Below are 22,295 nucleotides of genomic sequence, written 5' to 3' on the forward strand. Positions count from 1 at the left end.
TGCAACAGTTGAAACAGAACCCACTTCATGTCATGAAAGGAGCTGGAATGCTTTTACAATTTACATTCAGGTGTTATTTTTTGAAGGGTATGTGTATAGAAATTGTAATCTGAATATGATACAAATCATGCTAATAACTCAATTTCAATGCAAGGACTTATGGACATGTGGTTACAGGAGAATGGAGCTCAGTAGACTTTGCTTCTCATATACGTGAGTTCCTTTATGAACAATTTTGAGGTACTTGGATTAGGCATGTTTCATCAACATATCCAGCCCTGATTAAAGTAACTTTTAGAGTGATTTTTCAGTGAGATGGGTGATAGGCATCAACCAAGTGCAAACTAATTCTGGATTCCCCATGATTGCTATGTTGTCTCTTCTGAAGACAGAGCATTGCGAACTGAGTCAGTTTACATGGAACATGGGGAATGATGGGTGAGTGAGAGGGTTAGCCATGTCACTCCCCATCACTGATATCTGTCACTCAGAAACTAATTTTATTTGAGCTATACTACAGTGAGTAAGATTATGTATTTAATTTGTAGCAGGCAGTTTTAATGATCATAACTTCATACCTGTGAAGGTGGAACAGGGCAGCCACCATTTGCCATTGCCTTGTGTTGCTGCAAGGTGGCTAGCAGGTCCTCACAACTCAATGTGCGGCCAGAGCCACCAGCAGCTGCCAAATAGTCCAACACCTGTTGCTCATCCAGCAAAAGAGCATTCAGCTGGTAAAGATCTGCCAGTCCACGCCTACATTCCTCCTTAACCTGTATAATAAACAAACTTTATTATAACTTTAAAGTTTTGCGATTTGACTACAATAAAAGCAAATCAATTGCAAAAGGAAGACCACAGTGCGTGTTTCATGGAAAGGAACACTTACGAAAAAGAACTTGCTGTACATGGAATTACTGAAGCCAGTAACATTGTTAAGTAAAGATGCCACCAATCAAGTAGTTGCTTTTAATATCAGAATACCTTAGTAGGCAAGTTTCTTTGAAATTTTCCTTTTATTTAATTTAGGCCACCACAGGTCAGTTATGTACAGTTCAATACTCCATTTTTCACTATCAGGTTTAGCAACAACTACAACAATGCACCCACAATAATAACATCAAAACAAAATGTATACATTATAATAAAAATGCTAATATATTTGGGAAGATGCAAAATTCATCTTGTACAGTGATGTCACCTGTGTTTATTTTTAGCTGCCTATCTTAACTGTTGTTTCATTGCCTGTTCAAGGTATTTTTTCAACAACATGTAGCACTGCAGACTAAGGGTTTATGCAATTATTTGATGCAGGTGACATTGCCTGGTCTCTCTCAATGTAACAATTGAGAAAAACAATACAGGGTGTATATAAATGAATATTGGGGGTTTTAACACTTTATAATATTTATTACATTAAACTTAGAGTTATAAATGATATCTCATATGAAAGAGCAACTCAAACAGTTGTGTTTGGCACTAGTGCACATGCGCAGCGCACACTGTTTCCACCTCAATCCGTTAGACAGGAGTAGTAGTGAAGATGGCAGCTAGTGAACAGAAAGCATTTTGTGTTTTGCAGTTTGCAAAGACCGAATCTTTAGTTACTGTGCAACGTGCGTTCAGGCTGAAGTTGGAAGAAGATTAGCCAGAGAACTTCATTTTCCAGCAAGATAGTGTGCCACCTCACTGGCATAGCGAAGTACGTGATTGGTTGAACTTCACTGTACCAAAGTGCTGCATAGGCCGCGAGGGGCCCAATGACAGGGCTAGCTTTGCATGTCCTCCATGTTCACTCAACCTAAGGCCATATGATTTTTTCCTTTAGCGCTTCATCAAGGATCGAGTGTATGTGTCTCCACTACCAGCAGACCTCCCTGAATTAAGAAACCGGATTGAAGCAACTGTTGCTACAATCACTGAAGACACACTTATCAAAGTTTGGGAAGAACTCGGCTATAGACATGATGCGTGCCATGTGACAAATGGTGCTCACATTTAACATTTATAAGGTTCTTGGTAAAACTGCTCGAGTTGCTCTTTCATTTGACATATCATTTATAGCTGTAAGTTTAATATAAAAAATATTATAAAGCATTGAAACCCTGATGTTCATTTATAAACACCCTGTATATGTAGTAATATAGCAGTGAGCGCCCTCTCTAACTTCCTATGACTGTATGTCTAGCCAGATCCGTAACTGGAATTAAATTATTGATAGAACCCAGGTCTGTGTCATCCATAGAAACAGAAATAACTCTGGATGTATGTCAGTCACAAGTGAGTGGGGCTATCATCATGTGACGCTATTTTATTGACATATGGTATGGATGTGGGGCTGTATCTAAAAGTAAGTTGTGAAAGAGCTACTGGAAAATTGAAGGACAATAAATAATTTAAACATGTCATCAGTTTAGTGGTTATTAGCTGTTTTCACAACATATTTTACCATCATTTGAAATATAAACTACTTGAAGTCTTTATTTTTTTGCAGATGACTGGATAGCATAATATATGAAAACATGTCATATGTAGAAACCATTACATCAAAGTCTGATAATTTCTGAAGGACTGACAATGGGCCTACATTTGAAATAGGCAGGATGTTTAATGCCAATGTCCTTTCATAACAACAGAAAGAATTGTAAATCCCCACTTTTCACAAAATTGTAAACATAGTTATTTTTTTGTTAATAGCTATATAATGTCACACAAATACTTGGAAACAACAGCAACAATTACAACAAGGAATATGAAAATGAAACTGTGTGTCAGTTTCAGTTGGGGAAGAATCATGTGTCTCAACTGTACGACCTGTACTGTAATTTTACTCTATTGTGTGGAGTCATTCTTTGAACAACAGGAGATAAGGCATACATGTGTCTCAGAATAGCACAAATATTCACATGGTCGTTTGTTTCATGGAAAAAGTCTCACAAAGTTAAAAAACCTGAACCAGCAGATTCTCCAAAAATGCTGAGTAGCTCACAAAAACATATGCAGAGAACTCAAAACATCCCAGTTCTCAGGGGAAATTGACAGTATTCTGCAGCCTCCCTGTAGTAATAATCATAGGAAGCATGAAAATTAAATCATCCATGCTATGCACCATCCACAAATATTACAATGTCCATAGAATTATCCCCAGAAAAACATTGACAATCATAACAAGTTAGTTTGCATGGCCACCCTCTGCAGGAAGCCCAGAAATTTGTTTTGTAAATAAAACCCCATTTTCCTGGTGCCACTTAATTTGTTTCTCCCAGACGCATTTCACCATTTTCTTGCTCTAAGGCATCATCAGTGGGACGATTTGCGGTGATCTACGTTTCAATGAAGTTGCAATATTTACATTGTAAGAGGCACTGTGTTCGATGAAATAGTTATATCGAGTGGCAAAAGAATAATAGTACACTACAAAAAGGAGGAGAAACATTGAGAACAGTGTGAGAAAGGTCGGAACTCAAAATTGTGCCTGTATGTCGGTAATAAAGAGGTAGTGCAACCTCCAAACTCGATGAGAGGAGAAACAGATCACAGCAAATCATCCCACTATAGATGCTTTAGAGCAAGAAAAAGCTGAAATACTTCTGGGAAAAGTAAGTTAAATGGCTGCGGAAAAAGACCGTTTTATTTACAAAACAAGTATTAGTGGAAATCGTGCATCATCATGTGTCTGAAGGATGCAGTAGATGAACAACAAACACGTGAACAATTGATCGCATTTGAGTATCAGACAACATATAATGGCCAGTACACACAGGCTCTGTAAAGACTGTGGGTACCCACTGACCAAATTTAAATGCCAGAAAGTCCTCTCACTATACTAACAAAAATTCTGGTCATATGTGAATGGTAATCAGTAGCACTGGAGTGAGCGTCCATGCACTGGCAGATGAGTCAGAAACAAATTGAAGGTAGCAAAGCAAAAACAGAAAAGCTTAACTTCATTTTCAAATATTCCTATACTAAGAAAATATAGCAGGTCCCAGTCTAATGACTGCATCACTGCTAACATTAGTGTCGATGGGTGAAAAATATCTGAAATCGTTAACAAGACTCCAGGGTCTGACAGAAATGATGTCAAATTCCATAAAGAATTTGTGGTACACAATTCTTCCCATGTCCAGACAGCTGTGATAATCTCTCTGTACTGAAATGAGAAGCGACTTGCACTTATTGTAGGGGAGCTTCCATTTATTGGTTCACATCAAATATGAATTCAGAATTACTGACAATCCTGATACTACCACGCTTGTTTGGAAAGACTCTGCAATGTGCGTTTTCCTCACTGTGATGTGAGAAAGTCACGATGTAGCAAACTTACATCTGAATTTATGGTCGGTCTCTTTTCGGATTAAATGTCAGTCAGTAACAATTGTGAACTAACTACTGTAGATGGATAACTGTGTTACAACAACAGAAAGGGCCTTGCTTCCGACAATGAAAAGTGACTTGCTTACGATGATTAAAAGGGCCTCAAGCCGCCCTCACAAGTGGTTGAATGATATGGCCTCCATTGCAATAAGTGATGCTCACAAACAATCCTGGGGTTGATACAGTATGTGCAGTGGATTGGATCAAATTGACAACAGCCCGCTCCAGTGGCAGTTGGTGGCTACATGTGACGTGCACGTACTCCATAGGATTTATGCAAATGGATGATGATAACAATGATGATGATGATGATGATGATGATGATGATGATTGGTTTGTGGGGCGCTCAACTACGTGATCATCAGTGCCCTTAGAAAGTCCCAATTTCCACACAGTCCAGTCTTTCTGTCCCACACAGCCCAGTCTTTCCCACACAGTCCAGTCTTTCCCACAATATAATCGAACCACTGTCACGAATGATGATGATGATGATGATGATGATGATGACTATGATGATGATGACGATGATGATACAAAACCCAGTACCTGGAAGAGAAAGTCCCCAAGCCGGCTGGGAATCGAACCCAAGATCCCGTGATTCAGAGGCAGCTACGCTAGTCTCTAGACCACAAACTGCAGACTTATGCAAATGGAAGAGCTTAAACTAGTTTTTCATTTTGTCAAAGACACACAACAATGTTTATTACGTAAATTTGCATCTTTAACAGTTGTTCTTTACATGCATGTAATACACACAACACACCATTTTACCTGTGCCCAGTAGCCACAACGCTCTGACTGCAACGATGCGAGAAGCTACCTACGGGTGACAGAGGTGGCGTTCTTCCAATGCGTTAGTCAGCCTCTGAATGCACGTTCAAAACGTCTGGGTTCGTCGATAGTGCTCTGCACTTTCAGTAAGCCTCTGTCGTACATTTTCCACACTTCGACATCGGAAACTTTTCACGTAGAAAGTTGACGTTCGAGTTAATGGCCTCGTGATGGCAACTTAATTGTCGACCAGAAAACAATAGTTAACCGAGAACTGTAGACCAAAAAGTGCATTGCTACAACGGAAAGTGAATTTTTGAGATAGTGATCGGCTTTCGGTCCTGGGAGGAGCACACTCCAGCTTGCGACTGTTGACCCATGAATGAAACAGGCAAAACGTACCCATTCGGCGTCCTTCCTCGAGTCGGCGGCGGCAGCGGCAGGAGCCACACGTTGCTGCTGCTGCTGCTGCTTGGATCGCTCGTCGCGCACGAAGAGGCTGCGCAGCGACTCGACCCTGGAGATGCGGCGGCCGCTGCGGGCGGCAGACGCGCTGGCTGCGGCGGTGCCGGTGGCGGCCCCCACCCCCGCGGCCGGCGGCGGCGTGGCGGCCGCGGAGCCGGGGGCAGCGCCGGCGGCCGGCGCCTTGCCCGGGGACCAGTGGCGCCTGCGGCCGGGCGCCACCGCCAGCAGCTCCGACGAGTCGCTGCGCTTCAGCTGCTCCCACTTGCGGCCCACCTTCTTGCCCCACGTCGCCAGGCCTGCGCGTTACCACAGACATCAGTCACCAGTCAAATTATTCACTGTTGTTCTACTCGTAAATTTACACTACACCCAAAAAAAAAACCTAAACTGTTATTTCCCGTGGTATACAACGTGAACCTAAAGCACTTAATTCATTAAATAACAAATTACAAGCAGCAGGTATTTTCTGAGTTTTGTCAAAGGCATTTGATTGTGTGAACCACAACATCCTTTTAAATAAATTAGAATCCTATGGTGTCACGGGCAGTGCTGCAAAACGGTCCAAGTCATACCTTGCGAACAGGAAACTAAGGGTGTCATTGCAAGGGACTTGTGAATTAAGTCACCAGTCATCATCAGAATGGGAAGAAATTACATGTGGTGTCCCACAAGGATCCATCTTAGGGCCATTGCTTTTTCTTGTGGACATTAATGAGGTCTCATCAGTTGCACTGCCAGAGGCAGAGTTCGTTTTATTTGCAGATAACACAAGTATTGCAATAAATAGTACGTCGAGTGTAGTTCTAGAAAGATCTGCTAATCATATTTCCATGGATATTAATAAATGGTTTAAAGCCAACTCACTGACATTAAACTTCGAAAAGACTCGCTATATGCAATTCAGAACTTGTAAGAGGTTTCCACCCAGCATATGCATAAAGTATGAAGAAGAGCAGATAGAAGAGCAGATAGAAGAGATTGTCGGTCTTAAATTCCTGGGATTACAACTTGATAATAAATTCAGTTGGCAGGAGCACACCACAGAACTGCAGAAACGCCTGAACAAATCTGTATTTGCAATTCGAGTGTTAGCTGACAGGCGACATAAAAATGAAAAAGCTTGCATACTTTGCCTACTTTCATTCCATATTGTCAAGTGAAACAAAAGTTTTCAGAGTCCAAAAGCGTGTATTACGTATTATTTGTGGAGTAAATTCACGGACGTCCTGTAGAAACCTGTTCAAAGAACTGGGTATACTAACTACTGCCTCTCAGTATATTTACTCCTTAATGAAATTAGTCCTAAATAATATATCTCTTTTTCCAACAAACTGCTCAGTGTATATATACAATACGAGGAACAAAAATGATCTGCACAAGGACTTGAAAGCACCTACTTTAGTTCAAAAAGAGGTCCACTACTCAGGAACACTCATCTTCAATAACTTGCCAGCAAACATAAAAAATTTAGTTACAAATAAAGATCAGTTTATAAGGACCCTGAAAGGCTTCCTAGTAGCCAACTCCTTCTACTCCATTAACGAATTTTTTAAATAGAAACCAATGATGTATTGTATATAATCATACTATTAGTATTATTATTTCAGCTTTCAAAAAAATTGACGTTTTCCACATCCACGAGGATCTCCTCAGCACGGATCTACGGAACGAAAAACTAATCTAATCTAAAGTGGTTCCTAACATAGGGGGATTTACCTCCTGAGGGATAAAATGAAATTTTCGTAGGGGTAAAAACCAAACAATTCCATTCTGTTGCAGCCACGAAATTAAATTATTTTCAAAATATCATTACTATTATCACAATTTTGTAAATACCATATATTGATTTTAGAAGACATCAATAATTACTTTTTCTTAATTAATAGCCTTATGCGATGGATGTTACAGGTTCCTCACATAGTCTACCCACTACACACATGTCGTGCTTTGTCCCGTACGTCACTGATGATAAAAGCGAGACATATGATAAAAGTGAGACAAATGCTAAATAGGCCAAGAAAACGTGTTCTCAAAGTTGTAGGTAGCAACTTCGGTAGTCAAGAAATTGCGTTATTTCCCTCTTCGAAACATATAAATGAATTAATTGACGCCACTACACAGCAGTAACTACATAAGAGCTACTACAGTGCTGTACACAGTATTATTATTATTATTATTATTATTATTATTATTATTTCTTTCTTTTCTCAGATGTTATGTCTGGTCAAAAATGGAAGTGACGCGGACCTTGATCAAGTGTGACTTCCTCTTAACTGTACGGCATATGTTATATTACATTTAGGAACTTTCGGGTGATTGAACATGTATCAATAATTACGGATTTCTGTAGTTGTATGTATAAGTTTGGATGTAGCTGTATTGCATTGATGTACTGGTGGATATTGTGTGGTATGACTCCTGTAGTTGATAGTATAATTGGTATAATGTCAACTTTATCCTGATGCCACGTGTCCTTGACTTCCTCACCCAGTTGGATGTATTTTTCAATTTTTTCTCCTGTTTTCTTTTGTATATTTGTTGTATTGGGTATGGATATTTCGATTAGCTGTGTTAATTTCTCCTTTTTATTGGTGAGTATGATGTCAGGTTTGTTATGTGGTGGTGTTTTATCTGTTATAATGGTTCTGTTCCAGTATAATTTGTATTCATCATTCTCCAGTACATTTTGTGGTGCATACTTGTATGTGGGAACGTGTTGTTTTATAAGTTTATGTTGTAAGGCAAGCTGTTGATGTATTATTTTTGCTACATTGTCATGTCTTCTGGGGTATTCTGTATTTGCTAATATTGTACATCCGCTTGTGATGTGATCTACTGTTTCTATTTGTTGTTTGCAAAGTCTGCATTTATCTGTTGTGGTATTGGGATCTTTAATAATATGCTTGCTGTAATATCTGGTGTTTATTGTTTGATCCTGTATTGCAATCATGAATCCTTCCGTCTCACTGTATATATTGCCTTTTCTTAGCCATGTGTTGGAAGCGTCTTGATCTATGTGTCGCTGTGTTAGATGATACAGGTGCTTGCCATGTAGTGTTTTCTTTTTCCAATTTACTTTCTTCGTATCTGTTGATGTTATGTGATCTAGAGGGTTGTAGAAGTGATTATGAAATTGCAGTGGTGTAGCCGATGTATTTATATGAGTGATTGCTTTCTGTATTTTGCTAGTTTCTGCTCGTTCTAGAAAGAATTTTCTTAAATTGTCTACCTGTCCATAATGTAGGTTTTTTATGTCGATGAATCCCCTTCCTCCCTCCTTTCTGCTTAATGTGAATCTTTCTGTTGCTGAATGTATGTGATGTATTCCATGTTTGTGGCATTGTGATCGTGTAAGTGTATTGAGTGCTTCTAGGTCTGTGTTACTCCATTGCACTACTCCAAATGAGTAGGTCAATATTGGTATAGCATAAGTATTTATAGCTTTTGTCTTGTTTCTTGCTGTCAATTATGTTTTCAGTATTTTTGTTAGTCTTTGTCTATATTTTTCTTTTAGTTCTTCTTTAATATTTGTATTATCTATTCCTATTTTTTGTCTGTATCCTAGATATTTATAGGCATCTGTTTTTTCCATCGCTTCTATGCAGTCGCTGTGGTTATCCAATATGTAATCTTCTTGTTTAGTGTGTTTTCCCTTGACTATGCTATTTTTCTTACATTTGTCTGTTCCAAAAGCCATATTTATATCATTGCTGAATACTTCTGTTATCTTTAGTAATTGGTTGAGTTGTTGATTTGTTGCTGCCAGTAGTTTTAGATCATCCATGTATAGTAAATGTGTGATTTTGTGTGGATATGTTCCAGTAATATTGTATCCATAATTCGTATTATTTAGCATGTTGGATAGTGGGTTCAGAGCAAGGCAGAACCAGAAAGGACTTAATGAGTCTCCTTGGTATATTCCACGTTTAATCTGTATTGGCTGTGATGTGATATTATTAGAATATGTTTGGATATTAAGTGTGGTTTTCCAGTTTTTCATTACTATGTTTAGAAACTGTATCAATTTAGGATCTACTTTGTATATTTCCAATATTTGTAGTAACCATGAGTGGGGTACACTATCAAAAGCTTTTTGGTAATCCATGTATGCGTAGTGTAGCGACCTTTGTTTAGTTTTAGCTTGATATGTCACCTCTGTATCTATTATCAGTTGCTCTTTACATCCTCGTGCTCCTTTGCAACAGCCTTTTTGTTCTTCATTTATAATTTTGTTCTGTGTTGTATGTGTCATTAATTTCTGTGTAATGACTGAAGTTAATATTTTGTATATTGTTGGTAGGCATGTTATGGGGCGATATTGTGCTGGGTTTTCTGTGTCTACTTGATCTTTAGGTTTCAGATAGGTTATTCCATGTGTAAGTGTATCAGGGAATGTGTATGGGTCTGCAATGTAACTTAAATAATTTTGTTAGATGTGAATGTGTTGAGGTGAACTTCTTTAGCCAGAAATTTGCTATTTTATCTTTTCCAGGGGCTTTCCAACTGTGAGTAGAATTAATTGCTTGGGTGACGTCATGTTGCAAAATTATCATTTCAGGCATTTGTGGTATCATCTTGTATGTGTCTGTTTCTGCTTGTATCCACCGTGCATGCCTGTTATGTTGTACCGGGTTTGACCATATGTTGCTCCAGAAGTGTTCCATGTCTGTTATGTTTGGTAGATTGTCTATTTTAATGTGTGTGTTATCTATTGTCTGGTAAAATTTCTTTTGGTTTGTGTTGAATGTTTGGTTTTGTTTCCTTCTATTTTCACTTTTTTTGTATCTTCTAAGTCGTTTGGCCAATGCTTTTAATTTCTGCTTCGTTTCATCTAATTGCTCCATCGCTTCTTGTTGTGAGATTTTACCTAACCTTTTTCGTTTTTTTTTCTGACATTTCATTTCTTATAAATTGTGTTAGCTGTCCGATGTCTTTTCTCAGTTTTTCTATTCTGATCTGTAGCCTGTGTTGCCATGCTGGTTTTGTGGGTTTCTTCTGTGTGTTGGTTGGTTCTGATCTCTGCCTAGTATGTATATTTAGTGTAGTGAGTGCTCCTATATAAACCAGTAGTTGTAACTCTTCCATAGTTGTGTTTCCATTTATTTTGTTGTGTATGATTGTGTTGATAGTTTTTATTGTTGTTTCGACTTGGTGGTTATTTGGCGGTCTATGCAAGAATGGTCTAATGTCTGTATTTGTGTCTTTGTATTCTATATATGTCAGCTGAAATTTTTTTCTATATCTAACATGTGTGTCACTTCGTGTTCTATTTGTGCTTGTTCTGGTGGGTGTCTTAAGATTTCGTTTTCCTCTGGTTGTTTAATTGATGCGTGTTGGTCTTTGTTTGTTTGCTCTGGGATGTTTGAGTCCATTACTGTATTTTCTTCTTCTTCTTCTTCTGATTGCACATTATTTTGTTCCAGTATTTGTTGTACTTGCTGTTTGATGTTTTCTCATTCTGACTGGGGTATCCTGTTATTTTTGATTATTACACGGATCTGATCAGCTAGTCGTTGTTCTGTTAAAAATTTTAATTCTGGGTATCTGGTAATAAATGTTGTGTATACTTGTGATCTGTATCCAGTTGTGTTGGTTCCTAGGTTTGTTGCTTGGTAATAACAGAACATGAGGTGTCGATTAACTTCATCTGACCATCTCATCCTCTGTCTTTGTTTTCCTTCTAGGGTGGTTGCAGGAAGTATATCCTGCAAAACACCTCTATTTGGTTTTAAACCATTTTCCAGTTGGCTAGCAGTGTCGTTACCATTGTGGACGGGCATAGGGTTCAAGCGTCGTCCCCGACCATGACGGCGCTTGTCCGAGGCTTCTTTAGTTCTGTCCTGAACCAAGTAATCACACTAAAAGGGGAATTAGCCCTATTAGTGGTTTGTTCTTTTCGTCGCCTTTTACGACTGGCAGAACATACCGGAGGCCTGTTCTTTTCCCGGACTCCCACGGGGTTTATTATTACTACCAGAAGTAAGCAGTCCAGCAATCTAGTGATTTACGAACAATAGGTATAATGTAAAATTTTTAATTTGGTTGATTTTCAATGAGGTTGCAGTGTGTTGGTCAAGCAAATGTTGCAATGGAGAGGAGTAATGCAGGGGAAGTATGTTTTGTAGGAAGTGTCTACCCTCGCAGTGGACAGTTAGCTTTCTTATTTGAGGAGTTGGGGGTAGCACTTGCGATGCTCCACGAATTCCCATACGAAGATAAGTCCTTTCTACAGTATAGTCAGGTGTTGAATTTGATGATAATGTGGGGGCGTGGGGTTGGGAGGTGGGGTCCTAACTAATGTGTGATTGCAATATGGCGTGGTCTAAGAAAGGTTGGGAATCACTGTCGTAGAGTAACTCTACTTAAAAGCCATTTTGCATCTGAGATGTGAAATATTAATTACAATGTACATTGGTGTGTAGAATACGAATCTACCTTTCAAAATTTTCTAGCACGTAAGATTTGTTAATTTTTTTGGGGTTTTTATTGTTTATTATGTATTTTCTGTATTTTGATGTTTGTCGTACTTTTGCTCAGATGTCTTTCTTTTCGTTTTTTTGTGCAGGAGTGCTCAAAGATCTACATATCATCAATAGACTGGAGGAGTGGCTCTGAGCACTATGGGACTTAACATCTATGGTCATCAGTCCCCTAGAACTTAGAACTACTTAAACCTAACTAACCTAAGGACATCATACAACACCCAGTCATCATAAGGCAGAGAAAATCCCTGACCCCGCCGGGAACTGAACCCGGGAACCCAGGCGCGGGAAGCGAGAACGCTACCGCACGACAACGAGCTGCGGACATTGGAGGAGTGATAAGGACTGTCAACTCTCCTCACCTGATGACAAGATAATCCACAGTGCCCCATGATCTAGTTCTTATTGAAACACGCATGCGCGCATGGTGCAATTCTTGTCATACATATATCGGCCTACCAGTGTACAGCGAGTTTTTGTTACCTCACTGAGTTTCTTGTGGGAAGTACTGGAATGTTGCGAAATTGAAAACTTACACGTGGTAAAACTGCCAACTGCCTAATGTCGTCGTTGTCTAAACACCGCTATAACTATTTCAATGATCGATTTCAAACACACCTGGTGCACATAACACTTTATCCGGAAAAAGTACTTTTTGGGGTAAGGACCACCTAACACTGGTCTGGGAGTGAAAAACGGAGTGACATAAAACGTGGGCGGTGAGAGCGAGGAGGTAGAAGTGGTCAGTGATTTTGGGGGTGGGGGAGGGGGATAGGACAAGGAGATGTGTGCGATTTATGTGAAATACGCGCACGCAGGAGAAGCCACTCGTAGAGAGTTAATGTGGTGTGAAACTGTATGATGAACTTACAAAGGAGACGGGCGTCTTTAGGAAGACAAAGTAGTGATACACCTGGGAAAATGTTGAGTACTTGGTGCAGGCAGTATTGGAGAGCGCGTGGGAGAAGGGAATTTCTGTGGAAAAGGGTAGTAAGAAATGAGGCGACGTGCAGTTGAATGGTTGAGGTGGTAGGAAAATTCTGCTCCTTGACCATTTAGCCACGATTGTCACAGAGCAACAGTGAGAGTTGTTCTCTCTCAATGTTTTTTTGTAGTATTATTAGTGTTACACATGCACGGTTGAAACCAGTTTCGGTTGAAACCAGTTTCGCCAGAAACAAACACTGTCACTTTGCTCTAATACACACAAAGAAAAAGGTTTTGCGTCACCTCGGTTACGAGAGTTCCGGAACCTCTACAGAAAATTGGAATAGAGATCAACATAACCATCATTTACGCAGTTTTTATTGCTCATGAAATCCACACATTGCATGTTGTACCACTATACAGCGATATCTTCAAAGGTGGTGGTCCAGATTGCTGTACACACCGGTATCTCTAATACCCAGTAGCACGTCCTCTTGCATTGATGCATGCCTGTATTCTTCGTGGCATCAAGGCACTGTTGGTTCAGATTGTTCCACTCCTCAACGACGATTCGGCGTAGATCCCTCAGAGTGGTTGGTGGGTTACGTCGTCCAGAAACAGTCCTTTTCAATCTATCACAGGCATGTTCGATAGGGTTCATGTCTGGAGAACATGCTGGCCACTCTAGTCGGGCCATGTCGTTATCCTGAAGGAAGTCATTCACAAAATGTGCACGATGGGGGGCGTGAATTGTCCTCCATGAAGACGAATGTCTCGCCAATATGCTGCCGATATGGTTGCACTATGGGTGAGAGGATGGCATTCACGTATCGTACAGCCGTTGCGGCGCCTTCCATGACCACCAGCGACGTACGTCGTCCCCACATAATGCCAACCCAAAACAGCAGGGAACCTCCACCTTGCTGCACTCGCTAGACAGTGTGTCTAAAGGCGGTCAGCCTCACCGGGTTGCCTCCAAACACGTCTCCGACGATTTTCTGGTTAAAGGCATATAAGACACTCATTGGTGAAGAGAACGTGATGCAAGTCCCGAGCGGTCGATCTGGCATGCTGTTGGGCCCATTTTACCGCGCTGAATGATAACGTGGTTGCAAAGATGGACCTCGCCATGGACGTCGGGAGTGAAGTTGCGCATCATGCAGCCTATTGCGCATAGTTTGAGTCGTAACACGACGTCCTGTGGCTGCACAAAAAGCATTTTTCAACATGGTGACGTTGCTGTCAGGGTTCCTTCGAGCCATAATCCGTAGGTAGCTGTCTTCACTGCAGAAGTAGCTCTTGGGCGTTCTGAGCGAGGCATGTCATCGACAGTTCGTGTCCATATCCGAACAACATCGCTTTGGTTCACTTCGAGACGCCTGGACACTTCCCTTGTTGAGAGCCCTTCCTGGCACGAAGTAACAAAGCGCGGACGCGATCGAACCGCGGTACTGACTGTCTAGGCATGGTTGAACTACAGACAACACGAGCCGTGTACCTCCTTCCTGGTGGAATGACAAACTGATCGGCTGTCGGACCCCCTCCGTCTAATATGCGCTGCTCATGCATGGTTGTTTACATCTTTCGGCGGGTTTAGTGACATCTCTGAACAGTCAAAGCGACTGTGTCTGTGATACAATATCCACAGTCAACGTCTATCTTCAGGAGTTCTGGGAACCGGGGTGGTTCAAAGCTTTTTTTGATGGGTGTACTATTTCTTGACTGACATGGCCGCTACACGTCACGCTGGATGTCGTCTTCTCACTATCTGTCACCTGGTAGAACTCCTGAGTTGCACTCACCTGTGTCAGTAAGGCTAAGAACTTTGAAGTGCTAGCAATGGAATAATATCAAGAGAGAGATCTTTCTGTTGTGAGGGCTCTCCATAGGAAGCTTCATACATACTCTAATTACGAGTTGACAAAGAAAATTAAATCCTAAGGGCATTTTTAATGAAGATGAAGTGTTAATTGTCGTAATACGATTACGTTAATATTCCTATCTCATTTTGTCCTAATACTGTATTTAATAGTAAAATACCCATCTATGAATTTTTTAGCATTTTACAAAGAAAGAAGTCTCTTTAAAGGAAGGAGATAAAAATAAGCGCTATAATATTCATCAACAACTATAACTACTACTACTACTACTACTACTACTACTACTACTACTACTACTACTACTCGCGTGTAGCTTCCAGGCTGTATCGTGTTCCATGAAACCTTTTCTTTGCTGTCTTTTCTTCCAGAGCTGCGTTGGACATCTTCAGAGGTGCTGAGACTTGCTACCGGACGGGAAGGGCTTTTACACATGTGAATTTCTGCCCGCTTTTCACGGTACTGATATAGCAACGTTGAGCTCCTCTGAAGATTTCCACCGCAGCTCTGGACGAAAGTTTCATGGCCCGCGATCATACATCCCGGAAGATTCGCTGTATTCTCGCATGGTAACATAAACAACGCTGCCAACTTCTGCTTCAGCATTTCTGAAGAGCATTCTGGACACCGAAGTTACCAGCAGTGGATCGGAGCAGTCCAAGTTTGCTGTCCCTCACGAGTACGCGTCGTTTGTTTATCCGCGCAGAGCGTGAACCCTGAGCAGCCATCGGTCTGCTCAGCAGCCTTGGGGATCCCTTTCACCGACGCCATTTCGATGCGACCTACTAGCCAAGTGATCTTTCGCCAGATCCCGACGTACAATTACTCCTCGAGCCGAGCAGGGTTGTAACAACATAAACCGACAAGAAATTTTACTTAAGCGTATTGTGAGCTTGAACGCTGCGTATACCTAGACCAGGGGTGTCCAACACGCGGGCCGCTTGCGGCCCACGAAGTGAACGTCTATCACATGATCGGTTACAAAAAATAAATAAATAAAAATAAAAAATCCGTTTACGTAAAATAATAATACTTTTTCAATCTGAAACTCTCGCCACACGATGATTGTTTTTCACTGACCCAACCGTAATTTTTCCTTCCTCGGTGGTTATTGTTAAGTATATTATGTATGGCCCCACAAATACCCGTGTCTTCGAAAGTGTTCCAAGTAAACTGAAGGGTTGGTCACCCCTACGCTAGAAACACTGGGATACGGAACGGAAAGGCGTGGGAGGGGTTGGGGATGGGGTGGGGTAGCGCTAAGCGAGGCGCTTGGCCCCTATATAATCTGCGGATGTACACTTCTTTTTCCATCACAAAATACTAGAGTATTTCTAGCGACACTTGTTTGTAGTTCTGTTGCACCTCAGAGTTAACGTTTGCGAGCGCGGCTACGAACACCTGTTGGTATGGCTGTTCAATGAAGTCTCCGACTGAGATTCAGACGTAAGTCTGTTAAAAGCCGTTTCTACAGGCCAATTTGAGGGCTATTCCGCGAGATTTCCGTAATTTATACAGGTAATGCTAGTTCTAGGGTACGCTTTACTCAAAAAACCAAAAGATGTAACTGTCGAAGCACATTTTGTTTGACTTTAAATATTCCAACATTACGTAAGAGAAGGCATGAAAATACTGCAGTAAATCCATTAACACGGTTACGTGAGTCGTTCTGTATGAAAACCAAATGTTTTCGATGACATCAAACTTGAATAAGCCTTTTTAATCTTTATTTCCTGTTTCTCTAGCTCGTGGGGTATTGATGTGGCGTTTTGCTGATTATGTTTGTTGTAATCCAACAGGATTTAGTCACTAGTTCTTATTGTTTCTACAATATCAGTTTTTAATTTTCAGTGTGAACTAAACATCAATGGCCTATGAAAAAAAAAACATTTTTGTTAGTAAATAATTGCACGGATTTAAGCACAAGAAGGATGTAACTGCACATTGATTTGTCAAATAGGTAGCATGTAATAACAGAAATATATGTGCTTTATGAGGAGTGCCATTGCCATCTTGAAAATAACAGTGATTCAATGTTTGAGAATCAGCGAAAACCAAAACGTTCTAGAATCGCAGTTTTGCTTTATTCACTGGCCAGTTTCGATCGTTATGGTCATAGTCAGGTAGATCTGTCTCCATCAATTTAATAAGAGAAGCAAATAAATTTATAGCCATGGCTGATGTCACAAAATATAATAAACACGATAAAATTGTAATAAATACTCAGGACCCGCGACGGAGGGCCCACGGTAACACGACACTGCATCACGGGCCTTGAGTGTTTATTACAATTTTTTTTTACTGTATTATGTGACGATAACAATCCTGGTTATAAATTTTATTTGCCTCTCTTATAACCTTTAAGGAGGCAGATCAATCTCATTATCGTAACGATAGAAACCGGCCACTGAATAAAACAAAACTCGATCACAAAATGTTTTCGTTTCCAGACCTGCTTTGGATTTACTAATGAAATATGCTTACCATTAGGTATGAAAATAATGTACCTACCTTTAAAACTTTGAGAGGGTAGCTGCTAAGAGTTTCGTGTAGAGTAAGGTTTGTACGCTCCCTGGCGCAGTGGTAAGACACTGGTCTTTCACTCAAGACAATGGTATTTTGTATTTACGGTCTGCGATCCAGGTTTAGTATCTGTGTGACGGTTACTCTCAAAGGGCACGGTCGATTTCCTTCCACATTATTCCCCAACCCGGATGTCCCCAATGACCTTCTCGCCAGTGGGACATAAGACCCTCGAGTTCGTTCGTTCCTTCGTTCCTTCCAGGAACATGGGAATTTGTGCAAGTGACAAGTTTTCACATATGGTGAATGTACCAACATCTTTTACTTTAAATCCCTCGGTTTGAGTTAAGTAGACAGTTTCTAAAATATGGAAAATGAATTCGCTCACGTCAGCATGGGTATCGAAAAAAAAAAAAAAAAAAAAAAATATGTACGCAAGAGCTGGTCAGACTACCGCCTAGCAAAATAACGGGATAGATTCTATTCGTACGTAAGAATTAATGATCACTCAGTCTATTTAAGGAAATCAGTCAACAAATTCGTCACCGCCGGGAGAAAGTAAGTTAGTACCAGTGTAACTATGTCTAGCATTGATAATGGCCTCGATTTGGCGAGCGGGATATGCCACGAACTTCTTTAGACATGCATATCTAGCTGAAGCCCCAGAGCCACCAAGCTGCGGGGTTGTGATTACTACGTTTCACCTGACGTACGAAGAGCCCCAGACATTTTCTACGGGATTTAGTTCATGTGGTTTAGCAGGGCAGTCGAGGTGCGAGAAGTTGTCTGAACGTTCGTTAAACCTGGAACACATGCGTGCAACTTTATGAGCACGGCTGTCGTCATTTTGGAATATTAGATCCATAGCGTACTCATTGTTAAGATCTAGAACAAAGGGCAACACTTGGCACCGAGGATGCTGAAACAACGTCCTGGTTCATACTCACGGCAACTCATTCCGCCAATTATTCTGATCACACTACTCGCCTCCAGTCAGCTATTATCCAGGATCTGTTTAGTTTGGCACACTGAAGACATGTAACTTTGTGTGTCGCTCTAAGCAAAGGTATTTTGAGAGATACCGATGTCCATTGTACGTAGTTCCCGTCGCATTATTCGTTCTGAAACTGGTTGACGCTGACGTGGGTTCACTGGCTGGAGCAATTCCAGTTGGGTTTGAAACCAGTTAACATTGGCACGGTGTGACACGCTTCTCCTGTCCCTGTAGCTTAAGATATTTCTACGTCCACTGGTCTTATGATGTGTAACGTGCCTGTCAATGACACAGCACTTCTTGACACACGCTGGACACTCCATGTTGATCAACAAATCGAGCAGTTTCATTTACGGTATTGTCATGGACATGTCCCAAGACGATAGACCCATTCTGCCATTTTATCTTGTCTCCGCGTCGACCAATTTTCCTGCACTGATTCCACACACACACACACACACACACACACACACACAATTCATTAGCCTGACATGTTCGGGGATGGAGGATCGCCGGCCGTTGTTGCCGAGCGGTTCTAGGCGCTTCAGTTCGGAACCGCGCTGCTGCTACGGTCGCAGGTTCGAATCCTGCCTCGGGCATGGATGTGTGTGATGTCCTTAGGTTATTTAGGTTTAAGTAGTTCTAAGCTAGGGGGCTGATGACCTCAGATGTTAAGTCCCATAGTGCTTAGAGCCATTTGAACCAATTTGATGGAGTATCAAATGGTAGCAGTTACACACCTACAGCGCTCAAATGCGACCAGTGTACTGTTTTAAGAGAATGACTATTATTTTCTCCTGTGACGTTACACGCTCCACAAGCCGTTGTGCTGTGTATGATGGATGATATTTCGCACTAATATTACTGATTTTCTGTCCTATTCCATTTGCATACTGAGGGAGGGAAAAAGGTCTTATGAATCCTTGGACGCCCCAATCTCGTGCTCTATTCTGATGACCTCATCGCGAGATATGCGATAGTGGTGAAACAGTCTTCCTCGCATACAGGACCTCTAAAATCGGTCAACAGGGTTTCACGAGAACTATTTCGACCTTCTTCAAAGGATTCTCTAACACTATCCTAGCAGCGCGTCTCTGCATTTGGTCGGTGTCTGTTGTCTCGCTTCGCAGGATAAATCTCTAAACTCTGAAATAATACTATATTCCACAGCATCACTGGCACACTGCAATGTCAAGCAGTGAATGTCCTCATCTAAGCGAGAGAATATGCGTATGAAGTTTTGCGTCCTTGAGCATAACTTTCTCATACGACAGTAACAAAAACCCGTCCGTCAAACACTGCAGCACCAATATGATAACTGAGTGTTGTTTAGCTTCTGATTTGTCGATTATTTTAAATGATAATGGCACGAGTGTGATGTGGGTCTACAGGTTGTGTGTGTTGTCAGGCACCCTCTGCAAAGTATCTGGAGGGAGGCTGTAGTGTTTCAGAGCGGGTCAATCATTACTATTAAATGGTTACTCAGCAAGAGTAAGTCGACAATTATTCTGATCATATTTGCCACCTGTACTTCGTTTTCCTATTTTTTATTATCTTTAGATCATTGTGGTATTTCACGTCATGTCATTGCGTTCATTCGCATTTTTTATTTGGTTGCACAGTGTATTGTCGTCTTAAGTAGTTTTAAAGACATTTATTACTACTTTATGGTGACAAAGCAGCTTTTTAGTTCATAAGCCTATAGTAATAGTGGTGGTAGTAGTAGTAGTAGTAGTGGAAAAATCTGCCAGCACAGCCACCAACCATCGCCACAGCCACCAAACATCGCCACAGCCACCAAACATCGCCACAGCCACAGCCACCAAACATCGCCATGGCTTACCCTTCCTGGTGGCCTTGGGCGACGGCTGGTCGTGCATGCTGCGCGGCCGCTCGCGCTGGTGCGCGCCGCGGCCGCCCGCGCCGGCGCCCGCCGCCGCCCCTGCCTGGTGCCCCGTGGCGGCGCCCAGCGGCGGCGGCTGGTCCAGCGAGCAGTCGGGAGTCGCCGGCTGCGACTCGCACGCGTCCTGGCTGAGCGGGCTCAGCGACACCAGCTGCGGGCTCGGGTCCGAGCAGCGCCGCTTGAACAGCCGCATCCTGCAACATCCGGTCGCCACATCAAGTCCTCTGCCGGTACCTCGAACTACACAGTTGGCAGCAATTCACAATACAGCAACAGAGTTAACTCTACAGGCTCGTCTAGCTCCTGCGAAGGAACCATGTCCACTTAGAGTTTTGATACGTACCAACAGATCGCGCCGCCTGCGGAACGAGAGGTGTGGATGAAACAATATGGCAGTGCGTTCAACTATGTGCAGTATAGGAAAGAGAACAGCAATAATTTTGTGGTCAGAGCACTCCCAGAAGAGTTATCTAAAGCAGAAGCCATATCAAGTTTTTCAACGATACTGTGTCGAATTTAGCTAATCCAAGATCTGAGCTGAGGTGGGATGGGGTGAGGAGGGGGGCACAACATGTTACTTTTGCAGGTGACAGAGAAACAGTTTTCAGGTGTCATTTACGTGTTCTGGCTTTCTTTAAATTCATACTGAACTGATGTATCTACAAATTGAAGGTGGTGCGGGGAAGAAAGGAAAGGAGAGGGATCACTGTTCCCCTTTCCTTTGCTTTCTTCCCCGCTCTACCTTCAATTTAGATTTATGTTTAACATCTGCGGATTCTGCGTGGTGTCTGTTCTTTCAGACCTCCGTGGGAATCTCGGACGAGTGAATGTGAAGGAAATAGACAGGGGCTGCGGATAGGTGGCGCTCGATGGAAGTTTGGATCGGTTATGTTGCGAGCCGAGATAGTCCATGCAGTTGCGATAACTCTGTGTCCAGGATGGCCCAGTGGTTACCGCAGTTGCCTGGTAAGCAGGAGATCCCTGGTTCGAGTCCCGGTCCAGTACACATTTTTATTTGTCGCCGTCGATTCCACGCAATTTCTCAATGCAGCTGATAGCAGCGATCCCTCCCCTTTCCTCTCCTTTCTTTCCTTTCCTTCTCCACCTTCAATTTACATATAATGTATAACAGCTGAGGATTCTGCGTTGTGTCCGAAAAAACAGATACCAAACATTCATATGATGTGTGTGTGGTTTGGCCTGGCAGGATGTGCATTCGGCTTGAGACCAATTTGTACATTATGGGAGAGGGAGGAGGTGGTAAACTGCCCTCCATCAGCCCCTCACTACGTACGTTCTTGAGTTTGTCGCTAACAATGAAATAAAACGTTTATTTTAAATAAACAGCCTACGCCATTAATTGACTTCTCTTAAGAAACTGACATCGGCTGTCGCCACGCACATGAGGACGACTACCCTACAAGAGTGTAGCGGAAGTACGGTGGCAACGAATTATTGTACGGGGTGTGCACAAATGCATTTAAAAATGAATTTGCGTGTGACGCACGAGCTGAGCATCGGTCATCCCAGTAAAACCTTATCTTCAGAATGTGGGATTCGTGAGAACTGGCACACTTTTCCAAAATGTTTTAGCCAATGGGTTGCAAGTCAAATTCGGATTCCCTCGTAACTACGGATTACGGAGGTCTTTAAGGATAGTAAACTATCTGTAACGTACGTATTTAGCATGCTCAGAGACGAAACCGACATGTGATACGCCTGCCGAAGCTTCCTGTAAAGTGTCGTCACAGTGCACAAAACACGAATGCGTCATTTAAACCAGAAAGCAGTCTTCAGAAAGGCAGCAAACGTCTCCTGCCGAAAAGAACTTCTCATATGACTACTCAGCCGTTAAAGCCGTCCTCACACGATATTGTGTGAAAACGAACGTTGAGCGCGACGAGATTTGTGGTGCTGCAACGTGGCATTTCATCTTACGAAGCATTTACGAGCAAGAACAACAAAAGAGGTACCGG

General features: G+C 41.8%; 1 protein-coding gene across 1 annotated transcript in view; it reads right to left on the bottom strand.

Annotated features, from left to right (window-relative positions):
- LOC126191413 (uncharacterized) overlaps positions 1 to 22,295 on the bottom strand; it is a 213,601-nt gene that overhangs the window by 23,096 nt on the left and 168,210 nt on the right. The window contains exons 2-5 of the mRNA XM_049932282.1: positions 20,260 to 20,513; positions 5,753 to 5,909; positions 5,551 to 5,683; positions 579 to 773 (exon numbers count right to left, since the gene is read on the bottom strand). Coding sequence (XP_049788239.1) covers positions 579 to 773; positions 5,551 to 5,683; positions 5,753 to 5,909; positions 20,260 to 20,513 — 739 coding nt within the window. The remainder of the gene's footprint in view (positions 1 to 578; positions 774 to 5,550; positions 5,684 to 5,752; positions 5,910 to 20,259; positions 20,514 to 22,295) is intronic.

Source organism: Schistocerca cancellata, chromosome 6, assembly GCF_023864275.1.
Source record: "Schistocerca cancellata isolate TAMUIC-IGC-003103 chromosome 6, iqSchCanc2.1, whole genome shotgun sequence".
Taxonomy (NCBI): Eukaryota; Metazoa; Arthropoda; class Insecta; order Orthoptera; family Acrididae; genus Schistocerca; species Schistocerca cancellata.